Source organism: Acomys minous, assembly GCF_964271855.1.
Source record: "Acomys minous genome assembly, chromosome: 16".
Classification (NCBI taxonomy): domain Eukaryota; kingdom Metazoa; phylum Chordata; class Mammalia; order Rodentia; family Muridae; genus Acomys; species Acomys minous.
Genome location: NC_140498.1, coordinates 8828261 through 8844148, shown reverse-complemented (window position 1 = coordinate 8844148; position 15888 = coordinate 8828261). Strand labels below are relative to the sequence as shown.

Genomic DNA, 15888 nt, shown 5'->3' with positions numbered 1-15888 from the left:
ACTCTTCCTCAAATCCCGGGCTTTGAGGTCATAACTATTCTTTTCTGATGTGACTATTTTGTCCTGGCTTGCGATCTTCAGTTTAGTGGTGGGAACACTTAATGGGAGTCGGGTTGGCTGGGGGGGATGTCCGTAAAAATCAAAGGAACTATGCTCCCTGCTTTCCAAAACTCTGTGCAGACCATGTCAGAGGAGGATTGGGACAGACTCCCACCGTGTTTCACTTGGCGAGACTAATCCATATCTTGTATAAAGCAGTAGCCCGCCCCTAGTCTCGACCCAGTTTATACTGAACCACAGAGGGAAGCTGGGGGAAAAAAAAATCAAACAAACAAGCATGTAATAACTCTGAAACACCCTGCTGGACAGTGTGACATGCTGGAGAAGCAGAGTGTGACAAGTGACCGGCCTCTGAGTCCCATCCCTTACCGCTAATGCCAGCATCTCTGGCATGGGCCTCAGTGAGATGATTGGCCAAGTTCTCAGAAGCTTCTAAGCACAGCAGTCAGAGCTAAGGCCAGGTGCTGGGAAAGCAGAAACGGCTAAGCAGTGGGAGAAAGAAGTGATTTTGGGGGGAGCTTGAAAAACATTGGCTGTGAGCCGAGCATTCAGCCTTTCTCCTGACCAGGGAGCCAGCAAGCTGTAAGGTCTCTGTGGCAGACGAGGACTTCCTCCAACTCTTTAGGTTGATTGGAGTGGGAGTTCCAGACATAAGAGATTGGGGAGTTGCCAGGATTCCAGGAAACGTATTCTATTAGACCTCTTCCCTTAGATGAGCATCTATGGTCGTTAGTGATGAGGACCTGTCTAATGAGTTGGGAGGGATAGAGTAAATTAAGACAATGCAATGAGAATCATTTGCCAAGCTCGTGACTTCCCGATCGCGCCCCCAGTCTACCCAGCCTGATAGGTCAGAACCTGCAGAGGGCTGTTTGCTTGAAATGAATGACCTCACAAAGGCCAACACTTAATAGTGATCTGAGGAAGGCTGCATTAAAGACAGAGCCTGGAGACACGTTATCCTAACCCCCATTCTAACACCCTGCCAGCGTGGTATGCTGGGGCAGAGGGGCGTCAAGGCAGAACGAGCAGATAGCTCGGACCCTTGCTAACCGGGTGCACAGCAAAATGGACCTGACTTGGGTAATACACTGAGATATTTGGTTCCCTAGTATAATGCTGAGGGGGTAATTTGTTGGAATGCTGTACAAGGATGCTGGTCCCCCCCCCCCCCCCACCATGTAACACTGTGTGTATAGATCCATTACGCAGTAGATTTCAATCCTGCAGAATCCACAGAGAGTTGCTGCGAGCCTACTGAGAATAGGCTGGACCTCTTTGCTTGTACATAGGCTAGCATTCCCAGGGAGAACATCCTTAGTCTCTTGGGTTCAGGAATACCCCAAATCCATTTCAAGTTCTTCATTTCCTGAAGGGCCTCTTTGGGGAATCACTCAATCCTGGAGGATGCACAAGCTGGACACTGTCTCTTTAAATAGTAGAGGCTGAGAACCTCTCAGGCCACCATGACATATCCCAGCATTGGACCAGCCCCTGAATAAACTGGAAAGACGCCTAGTCCAGCTTCAGTTACAGGGATCTCCACCAGGGAACATCTCAGGGAGCCTGGCTGGAAGCAGCCGAGCTCAGAGTCTTGTCTGCTGTGAGCCTCTGCTGTCCTGCGGGGAGGGCTTGCCTTCCGTCCTTTGCACTTGACTGCAAAGAAATCCGTGCGGAGGAAGGGGGTTACACCGTTGGTCTGGTGAGTTGTATTGGCAGATGGTGCCTCTGGGTAGTGTGTACTTTATAGAGAGGCTCAGTTCCCATCCATTGCAACCTGAAAAAGAGGAGCAGGGACTCGGTTCTTAAGATCTTGCTTTAAACCTGGGTGTGTGTTTGGCTGGGGATGCGATCTGAGAGCATCCAGAAGCTGAATAGATGAAGCTTGGAAGAGAAAGGGGGGCCTAGACGGCCCTACCCTAGCGGGAAGCAACAAGGTCCACCCAGCTGGCTAGTGGAGCGGGTACACCAGCCAATTCCACCTGTGGCCGGCAGGCTCTGGGTGTGGCCAAGCTTGCTCAGCATTCCCTCAGTAGCATTTCCTTTCTAGCACTGGGAGCTGGCCAGGAAGCAAGAGGCATCGAGCGACAGAGTGTGTGTGTGTGTGTGTGTGTGTGTGTGTGTGTGTGTGTGTGTGTGTGGAGGGGGGAATGGCACCTTTCTGGCAGCTTGTGGTATGGCTATGACCTAGGTGACTGTGGACCGAAGTGCCGAGTTTAAAAAAAAAAAAGGAGAGGAGCAGGCTGTGAATGCAGCTGTAGCCTTGCGCTCTTCAAGGTGTAGATTAGAATCCTCCCCAGGGGAAGTTTACTTAGAAGACAGAAAGGAAAGAGAATCCAGAGTTAGACACGGTGTCACCAAGAAATGCTGGGAACAGACACGACTTTAAGTAAGGGCACAGCAATGACTTTTAGGACATATCCAACTTACAAAAACAACCCATAAAACAGAAGACATAGTTCCATTTCCTTGGTCACTCTCGGGCCACATGCACTCTTACGTAGCTGTATAACTCTGGGTATTTTCTACCCTATTAGAAATGGACAAACCCTGCCTTGAAGGGTTTTGAGCATTAGAGGTGGTATTCTCGTAATAGTGGTGTGCTTGGGCCTGTATTTTGTTCCAGACACACCACGAATGGCTCTGGGCTTATCTTTAAGGATTGTCACACCATGCCACACAGGCAGCGGTGCTCTTCCCAGATAAAAACCACTGAAGCTGTCAGCAGGAGGAACCTGGCTGATTAGGTGTGCCCCTGAGTGAAGCAGAGCCAACGCTTCAACCACTGCACCACACTGCCTCTCCTCCTCCTGGGTGCCATAGACCAGGTAAAACACCTGGCACCCACAGGGCATTGGATAAAAATGTCACAAGTATTCTTTTTAATCTGATGAGAAACTGTAAAAGATCGTTGTCTGATGAATTCTTCAAATATATATATATATTTTTAATTTGATGAGCAACTACATACCATTAGTTCACATAGCGGCTACTTTCCAATAGCAAAATAATATGGAACTGTCTGAGTCATTTAGGGCTTCATGACACACAGGTAGGGAGGGTGTGGATGTGCGGATAGAGACTTTTAGCACACTGCCTCCTTGCTCAGTCAGCCGATACAGGTGACCTGATGGCCATTTGGGCACATTTCCAAGAGGAGCTGGCTAGCCTCTCCCTCCTTAACTCTGGGCGGGCCACACTCAGGCGGCTATGAATCAGCTAGTTTCTCCCTGCTGCTCTTCCAGCACCTCAGATGGCCACTTCCCTCACCCCCTACCCCGTGGCCAGGACTCCAGCCAAGGCTGGGAGCCAGGCCAGAGGGCCTCAGGCAAACTTCCTTTGGAGCATATATGCAGTTGTAATCTGGTTTTGCCAAGCCTAGGAGAAGCCGGATCCTAGGACTCCCTGTCAGCCTGGCTTTTCCTCCCCCCACCCCCTTTACCTCCGGATTCAGGTCCCAGCAGGGCCCTCTAGATATGTCCTCTGAATCCCAGGAAGCTAGCACACACTTTCTAGGTACAAACAAGGATTCCCGGAATAGCTCTTTAGAGGACCAGGCTAGTTAAGAAGCCAGGGCAAGAGGGTGTGCCAGGCGGGCGCAGTCCGCTTCACTGCACGCAAGGCTTGGGGAGTAGGGGGCAAGCTTTATCCTTGTAGGTTGATGGGGGCGAATGTCGAAGGTACAATTTATTGGTCAAGAGAGCCCAAGTACCACAGAGCTAGGGGAGGTGGAAGGTGAAAAAGCCCAGGGGTAAAAGTCGAGGTTTTGCAGAGGTCTGCTTTTTTTTTTCTCCCCCGGAGGTGTCTTTAAGTCCGAGTAACTGTCTCTGGCAGTCGGCGCCCCGCCCGCCAGCCCCCTCTCCTCGGGGAGGCCCGCCCTCCCGCACACGCTGACCCCGGGACACACCCTTCTGCAGCTACGCAAACAGGGCGTAGTTCCCGTTAAAGGGGAACGCCGGGTGCCTCCCTCTGCCCCCTTGCTTTGCGCGCGCGCAGCCCCGCAGCACAGCTGTCTTTGGGAACGCCAGCAACCCAGAGTTCGCACCCGAGTTTGTGCCTGAGGCCACTCTGCTCTGAGACAGCTGTCCATTTGAACTGTAAGTAAATTGGTAGGGAAAGTGAAGGAAGGGCGGGGGGTGGATAAACCTGGGCATCATTTGGAGATGGTGCGCCTAGAGTCGGGACCGGCTCCAACCCTTCATAGGGCCGCCTTGTGGCAGGATCGCTGAGACCCCTGTCTGTTTCCTTCCTAGCCTACTGGAGGGACACCCCTAGGATTACTTCCACTGCGTTCAGACCTCAGGGCCGCGGGGTCGGCCTTGAAATTCTTCCCAGATGATGCGCTTGTTAAAACACCTAGGATAGTGCCTCGAGCCTCTAGGTCCTAGTCACAGCATCGCGCTCTTGGCTCCCTGCTACTTGAAGCTGTCCGATATAATAATTTTAAATTTCTGGAAATGATGGCGAAATCCTGATGATATCTTCTGTGCATTCCTGAGTTTTTGCTTTTGATGCATTCCTTGGGAGAAAACTGGAGGTGTGTGGGATAGAATACATGGCGAAACTAATTTAGAAGTCTCTTTGGCCCAAGGTTCTAACCGTAACTGGTCCACGCAGCTGGAGCCAGTCTTTCACAGCTGTACACATTCACTACCAGGTCACTTAAGGTTTAGCTTCCTAAACTTTGTGAAGAGTGAGTGAGTGAGCGTGTTGGGGCGTGGGGGTGTGGGAGTGTGGGGGTTTGGGGGTGGGTGGTGATAGGATCTCCTCCGGAAACGTGTCTTGCCAGTTCTGACTTGCAAGACTTCTCAAACCCAACCAACTCCTTTATGCACTGTCTCCTCCTCGCCAGTCAGCGGCACCCCGGGAATAGGGCTCCTGGCGCATCCACTCGGGATGGGGCACTGGACCAGGTCCGCGTGGGGGCCCTGGGTGCGGCTGGCTTAGCCTAGCTGTCCGTGGGGCCGTCTAGGGGGGCGCACACGGAGCTAGCAGGGCTGAAAGTCCTTAACCCCCCCCCGGGGGGGCGCAGGGAAGGCGCGGAACCCGGCGCGCGGGAAGCTCGGGAGCCGGGCAGTCCTCCAGCCCGCCTGCTCTCCAGCTCTCCGCCGCCCTCGTCTAGGCTAAGCCGGGAGGGGGAGGGGGAGGGGGCGGCTCCCCTCCGCTGGCAAAACCCCATGGAAACTTGGAAGCAAGTAACGGAACGCGGGGCGCACTGGGGTCTGGGAAACCAGCCTTGGGCGGCGGGCGACCCCTGGCCACTGACTGCAATCCTGGCGCCGCTCCGGGGGGTGGGGGTGGGGGTGTGTGTGGGGGGATCCGCCCTGTGACTCGGGCAGGGAGGTGGCCTCTGTGGCCCCCTGAGTCCCACGGGCCCCGAGAGGCGCCCAGGCTGGGCGGAGGCTTGCTGTGGCCTCTACTCATCATTCTGGAAACTCCTCTCCTCCGCGCGCCTCCCGGGGTGATCGAGACGTGCGTACTGCTAACTTGTTTTGTTCCAAAGGCAAAAGATATTCGATGGCGGGCGGGCACTGGGCGGGGATATGGATGGAGGCTGCCGCCCCCTCCTGGCCAACTGGGCCCCCCGGGCCAGGGCCAGCGGCCTCACACCCGCCTCCCTCTCCTCGCAGGCAACGCTCCACGGATCCCGAGCCCAGCCACCATGCTCCTACTCTTGTTGGGGATCCTGTTCCTCCACGTCGCTGTGCTAGTGTTGCTGTTCGTCTCCACCATCGTCAGCGTGAGTGTGGGCGGGCCGGGAGGCTCCGTGCTGGGCAGCAGCTATCCTAGCTCCGGGTTCCTAGCTGGTGCTTCCCCAGGTGCCAAACTGGAATGACATTTACAGACAGCTGGACATTCCGGAGGTCCCAGGGACTTCTCTTGACTTCTTTGACAAAGCTAGGCCAAGCGGGGGGCCTAACTTCCCATCAGGGATGGGAAGAGGAACCAGGCCTGGAAGAACTTAGCTTCTCAGGCCCCTGAGCCAAAGGATTGCAGGGCAGAGCCATGGTTCTGGGGCTACATTCTCTGCCATGACTTAGCTTCCTTGAGGAACTCAGTAGGTAATTTATGAAAAGTCGTCTTCCCTCAAATCTTAGCTCAGACGAGTTGTTTTCTTTATAAAAACTTTTTAGGACTTGGAATTATCAAGTTAACCCCGACTTCTCTGGGGAAAAAAAAGTTTGCAAATCTCAGGCCACTTGTGGCAGCAGGACTGCCTTCCACTGACAGGAGCTGGGCAGGGAAGGAACTGGGTGTGGAGCTGTCAGACACAGTGGGCTAATTCACCTAAAATGTACTTTCTTGCCAACGAAGATTGTATGCTTCTGGCTTTAATGTCCCAGTGTGAGGCAGGTTGGAAGTGGGGTTTTTTGTGTTTTTTTTTTTTTTTTTGAGAAATATGTTTGGGATTGGTTACTTGCTTTATTACTTGCAGCATCTTAGTTATGACTGTGGCAGATGCTAATCTTGATAGCAGTAGGAAAGAAGGTGGCACCTGGTTGGTTAGCATGCATGAAAACCTGGGTTCAGTGCCTGGCAGGGCGTGAACCTGTGAGTGGTAATGCGTGCCTGCGATTTCAGCTCTTCCTGAGGTGGGAGCAGAAGGATTAAAAGCATGATCGTTCTTGGATTATTCTTGGATGGCTCAGAGATTAAGAGCACTGACTGCTCTTCCAGAGGTCATGAGTTCAATTCCCAGCAACCATATGGTGGCTCACAACCATCTATAATGTGATCTGATGCCCTCCTCTGGCCTGCAGGGGTACATGCACGCAGAGCACGTGATGTCTGTAAGAGACTATCACCTCTCATTTCCGGATCACAAGGTCACAACTGTCAACTTTACCAGGGAGTGGCCTGTGCTGAGGGCAGAGGGGAAGGGTCAGGCCTCCAGGTGACTAGGCTGGGGAATGTCCTGTGCTGCTCTCCCTGGGCAGGAAGGAGGGGAGGGGCAGGCCCCCAGATGAGGAGGCTGTTCTGCCTTCCCTCACCGTGCTCCTTTGCTTCTTTGGCTCCTCACTGCTTCATTGACCGGGGGCTATGTCTGTTTGTTTCCAGCAATGGCTTGTGGGCAATGGACACACGACTGATCTCTGGCAGAACTGTACCACGTCCGCCTCGGGAGCCGTCCAGCACTGTTATTCCTCATCAGTCAGCGGTGAGAGACTAGATCTGTGCTCTGGGCAGATGGGTCCTGGAGGTGGGGGGTTCTTTTTTTGCACCTGAAGACATCAATTCTTGAGGCTCTAGTCTAGAAAGCCCCTACTGGGTGGACTCTAATGTGCCACCGAGCCAGGAAGCCAACATGAGAGGTAGGGGAAAGTTGTCTTGTGGGGGAGACTTCAGTTTCGCCATGACTCTACCTGAGCCATGCTGTCAGCCTGCCTCAGCCATTTGTGTAATATTCTTTGTGGGTAAAGAAATATGGACACAGGTAAGCAGAGAAGGTGACATGCCAGGTCACTGAAAGCAGACCCCATGACTACAGGTGATATTGGGGCCATTTTTGGTTTGGTGGGTGTCCTGCACCTTCCCACTGTAGCAGCAGGCAGTTGGGCCTTCCTAAAGATGGCCTGGCCAGGTTTGGACCTCCTGGTTACCAGAATAGGATCTTGGGCCTCAGTGGTACCACTTAGCATCATAAGCTGGGCCTATGGCCCCTTCTTCATAGACTGTGTTTTCCCTTTGCGCTCAGCATCTTTGGCTATGGGATGCTGGAAACCAGGCTGAGGATGAAATTGAGGGAACACTAAGAGCGCTCAGCAGAGCCTAGGATGTTCTGGTGGGTACGCAGAAACAAGATTTCCACCAAGACTTGGTCTTGTGTTCCCAAGGTTGTGTCCTGGACCCAGAGGGGCCTGGAATTCTGGCTTTGAAAGGCCATCCAGGCACAGCTTCCAATCTTACTGTAAACTGCTCTCTTATGTTTGGTTGAAGAAGAGGAACCACCAGTTCATACCGAGCCCCACATAGCAGGCAGTGAAGTGATTTCACAGCTCTGCGCATGCCATTTCCTTGGTTGAGTTTTGCTTACTATAGACTCTACAGGAGTATCATTGAAACGTGGCAAATGAAGGACCTTAGACTCAGTAGCAACGGGAACTGGTAACATATTTGTATTGGGGACGAGTAAAATGTTGTTTTAAGTTCCACCATTCTGGGGCTGGGGACAGGGCAAAAGACCCTGGTCCTTTTGAAACTGGTAGTTCTTCATATGAGTGTGTGGGGCACTCTAAATTGAAACCATCCTAGAAGTTGACACGGGTAAATTGGCAGCCAAGCACTGTTCATGAGCGCCTAAGAATGTGACAAGAGTGCTTTCGGTCCCCACTGCCCCCCCCCACACACCCCCCTGCCCAAAGCCACAGCATTAGGTTTCAACCTACAGCCCTAGGGTCTGGCAGAAGTGCCCTGCCCATCCATGATGTGCATCTCCTGGCTCTCCACTGCCACCTAGTGACCATAAGTGGCAAGGCCGCCAGCAAAAGTCAACTTTCTCTGGGGCTTTGGGCCTGGTGTCTACAGGCAGGCGCTGTCCCCAAGTGGCATCTGACCACGTGGTGTTGGCACGGAATTCAAGACTCTTAGGCCCGGAAGGGAGCAGTTTTGGCAGGCATATTAAAACTGCCTGAGTTTCAGCCAAAACGAGGAGGCAGAGGAACTGCTAAGTTGTGCACAAACTGTCAGCAAAGAGAGAATGGAAGATACAGCTGGGTAACCTGTTAAAGGGCCCAAACTCTGCATCTTCCTGCTTAGTAAATAGCTGTCCCTTGATGCCAGAAGCGAATCTTAAAGAGACACTAGTGCTATTTTAAATAGGAAACATGCCTCACAATTTCTCCATGCCTTGTAAACTCATCTACCTGGCCTTAGCCAACAGTGACTTTGCTCAGTTTGTTAGTGTGATTCCAAGTGTGCTTGGGTGGCTTTTTTTTTCCTGGCAACCCCAGGTCATAGCTCTGACAATAATGGGCTTCTGAGACACACAGGAAAGGCCCCTAAAAAGCTGGGCTTGCTTCCACTTAGGCTTATTCTAAATTAGGAGTTTCTACTTAAGTCACCTGAGTAGTAATTACCTCTGCTGACGTCTTCCCAGTGTGTGAGCATGTTACGACCTAAGTGCTGAGCATCAGTCTCCTGGGTCTGTCTTGCCTGTTCCATGGTGTTCAACAACGAGTTGTGCAACAATATGGTTACAAAGTACAGGACCTTTAAAGTCACCTTCTTGAGCGAGCTGTGTTTAGTGCTTAGAATTAGACAGGCTGTTTGTTCTTTGAATGCTGGAAGCATACTTTTACTATTAGGAGTAGTTATTGATAGTGTCTGTAAAGAATATGTTATCATGTGTGTATCTCCATGTACGTGATGGGCTCCCCTATCTTCTGTGGGATTTTGCTGCATCCAAGGTTCCTGGGTTCAAGGTAATCCCCCTGCCTCAGCTTCCTTGAGTATCTGGGACGCCACAGCGGTATGCCACTATTTTAGCTCAAGCCAATTGTATCTCTGAAGGGATACTGAATCTCTACCCTCTCCCCAGGGGCCTGCTTTGTTGTCACTGATGCCACTGCTTTCCTCAAAGACCTGATCTCTTTGTGCTGGGGCTAGTTTTATGTGTTTTCTGCATGTCCCCAGGCTCTTTCCACCTTAGTTTTTCTAAACTGATTCAGTTGTTTGTCTGGCCCCTGCCTGATCCCTGACCTGGCTCTGTGGGGCCCACCCCAAGGCTTGGGAGCCCTTGGCCTTGGCAGTCACTGGTCTTGCTTTTGCTGATGCCGAACCTCACTGAGGAGTCGGGGGATACGCGTATGGCTGCATGAGTCACTCGTTATGAAGGCCAGGTGCCTGAGGAGAGGGGGCAGGCAGACAGTGCCAGAGTTCAAGGAGGAAGTAGAAGGTCAGTCTCTAGTGGGAGGCAGAATATGATCCATCCTCCAAAGGGTAGGCAGGATTTAAGTAGATACAGGCGAGCGGGGAGGTATGCTCTGTCTGGGCAGTGACCTACTCCAAGAAGACAGGGCATGGTAGACCAGTTAGCTGGTTAGTATGAGGCTTGAACAGGCAGAACATCTACAAATGTTAGTACCACAAATTCGTCTATGTTCAGCTCTTTTAATGAAGTCAGGGCGTGGCAGCACAAGAGATGCATGGGGCTCGGGACATTTTTAGAGAACCAGGTACTCCCCGGCTCGTTTCTTTTGTCTCTTTTGGGGTTGGTTCTCATCCTCCTGAATGTAGAGTCTGCTAGAGCCCCAGCCGTCTCACCCATGCCTAAAATCAGTGGTTCTCGACCTTCCAAACGCTGCAGCCTTTTAATTCAGTTCCTCACATCGTGGTGATCCCCCGAATATAACATCATTCTCTTTGCCGCTTCATAACTGTAACTTTGCCGCTGTTATGAATCGTAATGTGAATATCTTTTTTTCCCCAATGGTCTTAGATGACCCCCCCACACAAACAAAGGGGTTGCAACCTACAGGTTAGGGTGAACAAAGCAGGAGAGAAAGAATGTGTTCTTTCCCCTTTTAATGGAAGGTGTCTGGAACCATGCATCTGTTTCTTCCTTTTATTGCAGCTTTAGTTACAAGATCATGCTTTATTCATTTATAAGAATGGAGTAGAATTGTGTCAAAAGCCTTCTTTCTCCTCTCCTCCTCTCTTCCCTTTCTCCCCCCCCCCCACCTCCCCCACCAGCTTCTCATGAGCTCTTCCGCCATTTTCTATCTTCCTCCAGTGTAGTGAAATCTTCAAGTCCATTCCTGGATCTTTGCTTTCTTCCAGTCCAGTTTTCTCTTTTCAAACTCCAGACTCCTGTTGGCAGCCACCTGCCAGACGGTTCTGATGGACGGCTTATGAGTCCCCACCCAAGCCACCATCCAGAGCCACCCTGCACCTTCCTCCTTGACCGTTTTGCTGCTGTCTGGCGTCTTAGCGAACAGTGCTTCAGCATCTAGCCTGCCAGACAGCTGGAGCCTTCCCAGTGTGCACCTCTCCCCCTACTCAGAGTCCCAGGCTCTAGTGTCCACAGTCGCAGTCCCCTCACTTGCCAGAGACTAGATGGCGTCTATCTGTTCTTGTCCCTCTGTGATTCAGATTCCAAGCTGAATCCATGATGAAGTTTTAAAGAATAAAAAGCTGGTTCCATCACTCAGTTTTCCAAGTGTTCTGAGGCCCCACTGGCCTTCATTTCCAAGTGACAGCCTTGCCATGGCCCAGGGCGATTAGCTGCATGGGCCTCTTCCTTTCAGCATAGAATTCCAGCATTCCCTTTGTTCCTTGGACGTAAACACCCACTTCAGGATTCTCCTCTTCTTTCCACATCCTGCCTCTCTTCCTTACCATTGCCTTTGCCCATTATTTTTTACCCAAAGCTGTTTGTTGCACAGGAAGAGAAGAGAGCAGAAGGGCTCACAGTGTGTGGTGTGCTGGGCAGACAGCTGTAAAAGTAACTTTTACTCTCCTGGCTCAGTTGTTATCTGGGAGGCTCACTGCCTCCTTCTGCTAACCTAGGCCTAGTGCTGGAAGCTTCTAGCCTCCATACAATCTAACCTAGGCCTAGAATGTTTTAGCCACTGAGACTTACTGCTTAATAAGATCACCCTTACTTGTTCTTTCTGAGCTCTGGGCTGAGTGGTTCAACTCAGGTGTTCCTGCTCAAACTCCTCCCGGCTGATTTACTCAATCTGGCTTCTCTCTTGGCCAGGAACTGCTCTGCTTGGCCTCTAACTCAGCAATCTGCTCTGATCTTCTGGCTTCTTCTCATTTTCTGGCTTGTTCCATCTTTACCTGAGTCCCCCCCCCTCACCCCACCCTACCCCCTCAATTACTGTCCTGTTAAAAATTGCCTCCTCTCTCTGCAAAACTGCCTCTTAAGTAACTTCCCTTTCCTCTCTCTTATGAGAGTTGGGCGAATCCTATTCTGTCAAATCTTCTGTCACCTTTTTTTGCCACTCAATTAGACATCACTTTCAAACATGGGTGCTTCCTTCTACTAAAAAACTAATTTTACCTCTGTTTGAGATTAAAGGCATGTACCACCATGCTTGGATCTAAGCTTTTTCTCTACCTGATACTTGCTCTATACCAAGCTGGCTTTGAACTCAGATCTGCTTGCCTCTGTCTCCTAGACTAAAGGCATATTTGTATTCTAGCTAGATCACACAGACCTAGAAGGTCTTTGGATGTGATCTCTTGCCAGAACAGCCATGTTCTGAATTAACATTCTTTTACAGGTAGCTAGGGAGCTCAAGTGATGTGAGGGCAGCCCTGGGAGCCTTGCAGGGAACTGAACAGGGGATTAAGATCATGAGGGGCTGGAGTGTGTGTGTGTGTGTGTGTGTGTGTGTGTGTGTGTGTGTGTGTGTGTATGTGTGTCAGGATGGGGGCTGTTTGGAGTTGGAGAATGACCCTGGAGTGCTGTGTGACCATCTGGGAGAGACTCTAAGCAGGGAAACCTCTGAGCACAAAATCCCAGGAGTGAGAGAACAGAGCAGAACAGCATTGTGCGGCTAGAGTAGGGAGCGTCCAAAGACCCTTTCAGACTCTGGCAAGGAGCTGGCACCTCTGGAAGCTCTTCTACTCTCCCCATTCAGTCAAAACCTGGTCTGCTCTAGACTCTGGGGGATCTGTTTTCTTGTAGAAGCTTCCAGAAGGCAGACTCTACTGGAGTCCTCCCTCTATAGGAGCCCCAAAATGTCTGGCTGGTAAGATTCTTAATGCTTTAAAAAAAAAACCTCTCTGCCTTACAGACTTTCTTCCTGAAGACCTTTATTTTCACAATCAGAAAATAGTTATATAAATGATCTTATATTAGAGGAATAGTTGAAGTTGTATAGCTTTAACTGGGCCTTGGCTTTCAAATAAGTAGGGCCTATAAAGTCACATTGGTGGTGGGTGCTAATATTTTTTGAGAGCTATTGTTTGAGGTCTGGGTACCATGTATGCCTTGCTATAAAGTGAACCCAGTGCCTTGTATTTTGAGTTTCTTTTCTTTTTCTTTTAATATATAGAAGCAATCTGCAACTCTTGACTTCATCTGTGTGGACCTGGCCTGGAGCAGACTGGTCAGATCCAGTCAGATCCCAGTCTGCTTGGGTGTCTGAGAGTTAGAAGGGCACAGCCTGGCTTTGGTCTCGTCATCACTGACTTCAGAGAACACAACTGAGGTCAGGCACAGTGGAACTTGCCTTTGGTGACACTTGACTCAGACCCCATTCCTACTTACGAATTGATCTGTTGTTGGAAGATGGGGGCCATGCCAACAAAACATATGTCCATTCCTGAGACATCTTTGATTTTAGAGAGAAAGTGTCTACTCAAGCCACAAAGGGGATAACCAGGTGCACCAGGCACATTTTACATTCGCAGTTCTTGGAGATGCCCTGCAGGCTCTCTAGGGAAATTGGACCCCTCAGCTAGAGAGGACCTCTCTGTCTCAGAGGGTGGATGGGAGCCAGACCAGAAGCCAGCACGAGTTCCTTGCCTTCTTTTCCATTCTAAACGATGGCAGCGAACGCCCAGCAGTCGGTAGGTTGTGGTAGCATTGCCTGGACTGGAAACTGGAGAATGCACATCTCGCGAACATCGGTCGCACCGCACCAAACACTCTTGGTGGTCTCCTTTGTCTCTGTCTCCAAAATGATGCCAGACTTTATCTCATTCATTTGGTGACACTGTCATTTTGGCAAGGACATCAGAGCATTTCCTTTCTGTGGCTCAGCTTTGGGTCAGAATTCAGGAAACCCAAGGGCCCTCTGCATTTATGGGCTCGTGTTTCACAATTTCAAATCTTTGTGGCTCCCCATACCAGCCCATAATCTTTGCTTCAGTAATGGCTCTTGATTTTTCAGGATCTCGTGGGTTCTGTGGCGGGAAAAGTGGAATCTAGGGGGTGGGATGCGGTATTTTAACTCTTGACTTTCTTACCAGATGTCAGTACCTACAGGTTAATATGGAGCCTTCACAGTCTTTGCTGCTTAAAAATGTTAGGTGAGAGGCTGAAGAGAGAGGGCTGCCAGAGCCCAAGAGGGTAAGAGCTGCATAGATAACACAGCGAGACCTTGCTTCGTAACAACCAAATGAGCGAAATCCTAAAGATGTACGATTTCATTGGAGCCCAGAAAAGCATCCTTTGCATTTTGACAGTAGGAAGAGCTTGGTCATGACTTGACCTGAGGGCATGGCGGCCCAAGAGGAGGCTGTGTGGGCCTAGGACCTGAGTATGCAAGCTCACTGGTGTGCAAGAGTCTCCCACTATCCACCGCTGTCCCTGTGGGTCTGGCAGAGTCACCTTCTACCTCTGCAATAGACCCACCCTGCATTTATCCTGACAGGGACAGGGAACACCCAGCTTCCATGAAAGCTTTTCATTTCTGAGCAGATACCAGTGGTTGCAGCCATCTGATCTTCACACATGTGGAGGCTGTCCTATACTGTAGACTTTACTCCAGAAATTGGGCACACAGTGGCATAAGAAAGACTGGGTCTCCATCCCGTGGAGCTCACAGTTATTGCGGGGGCATGGCTTATAATCAGGAAACAATCTTGAGAGTGGAAAGTAGGGGAGGAAGGATCAAGCCATAGAAGGCCTCTTTGTCCACAGTGAAGGGTGGGCGTTTTGAAAATTAATTTGGGGGACCAATGAGGAGCTGTAGTGAGGGGTCAAGGGTGGGAGCGATGGACAGTGACAGCCCTGATGACAAAGATGATACAAGCAGTCATGTAGGCCTTCTTCTTAAAGCCCACATTAGAACTGTAGGGCGTTGGAAGAGGCTTGGCTGGTTCCAAGGATGGAGGGAGAGGTAGGCTGGCGAGAGCTGTTGCTGCTGCATTGCACGTAGGCCTCGTGGGAAGCATGGTTGGAAATGATGTCTAGGTTTGTGGGGGCAGGAGATAGGTATAAAATGGGGTCTTGGGCTGAGCTTGTAGAGGTGGGAGGAAAACAGGGCATCGGTGACTAGAAACCAGGATCGGATTTGCTCATCAGAGTTGTCAGCAAGGTCTCTCTTAGACTTAGCAGTCCCCAGGGACCAGTCTTGCTGGATCCCTACTTTTAGACATCCTGAATATGTGGGGGAGTGTCATCAGGATGGGGGTGCTGAAGTAGAGAAGGGAAGATGAGCTGAGCCTTGATGGGGGTCTGTGAAGGAGGAGATTGAGAGGGGCAGCCTGGGATGTGGGAGAAAGCCCACCGGATGACGTCATTTGAGAAGCTATGCTTTGTTCAGCCCACAGCTTCAGCTGCCTGGGGCAGTCACTCCTGGCTGCCTTCCTCTGTGCCATTATTCTGGACTTGGGCTTGCTATGTCGATTGCTCACCCTTAAGAAGTGGAAATCTGTCTAGTGGCCTTTAAACCAGCACAGGGTGACAGCAGTCTTTATTCTGGTTGACAACTCTTCAGATGGTAGAGGACTGCACTTTCCTCCTTTCTGTGGCTTCTCTGGGGCTAGTGAGATTGTTCTGGAGTCCCCGCTGTATGGTGTGGGTAAGCAGCAAGTGTGATGTTGTCTTGCCTCTCTGGAGTGAAGCTGTGGGTTTGGCTCAGCTGACTGGCAGGTGATTTAAAAAAAAAAAAAAGCTGTCTCTCCATGCCACATCACCTACCTCCTCCTTTTCTCCCTTTTGTGGATTCTAAATCCAAAGTTGGCAGGGAGGGCATTGGCTCTGATTTCAAGTACACTGTTGGCTTTTCTGGCACTTCTAGTGCACTGTCATAGAAGAAGGTGTTGAGGTGTTCCCAGAAATCTATCCTCTTTTGCCTTCTGCACAATGGACAGACTGGCAGGTGCCCTGATGTCCTACAAGTAGTCTGTGCTGAGGTAGGACATACA

At 50.8% G+C, this 15888-nt stretch overlaps 1 protein-coding gene across 3 annotated transcripts in view; it reads left to right on the top strand.

Annotated features, from left to right (window-relative positions):
* The first annotated feature begins 1577 nt into the window (after window positions 1-1577).
* PMP22 (peripheral myelin protein 22) overlaps window positions 1578-15888 on the top strand; it is a 33523-nt gene continuing 19212 nt past the window's right edge. Inside the window, exons 1-3 of one of the 3 annotated variants that reach the window (XM_084760931.1) lie at window positions 1578-1762; window positions 5691-5800; window positions 7120-7219. In XM_084760931.1, coding sequence (XP_084617057.1) covers window positions 5723-5800; window positions 7120-7219 — 178 coding nt within the window. In that variant the 5' untranslated portion in view covers window positions 1578-1762; window positions 5691-5722. Of the gene's footprint in view, window positions 1763-3999; window positions 4158-4950; window positions 4974-5690; window positions 5801-7119; window positions 7220-15888 lie in introns of those variants that run through there. The other 2 variants (XM_084760930.1, XM_084760932.1) reach the window with 2 other exon arrangements.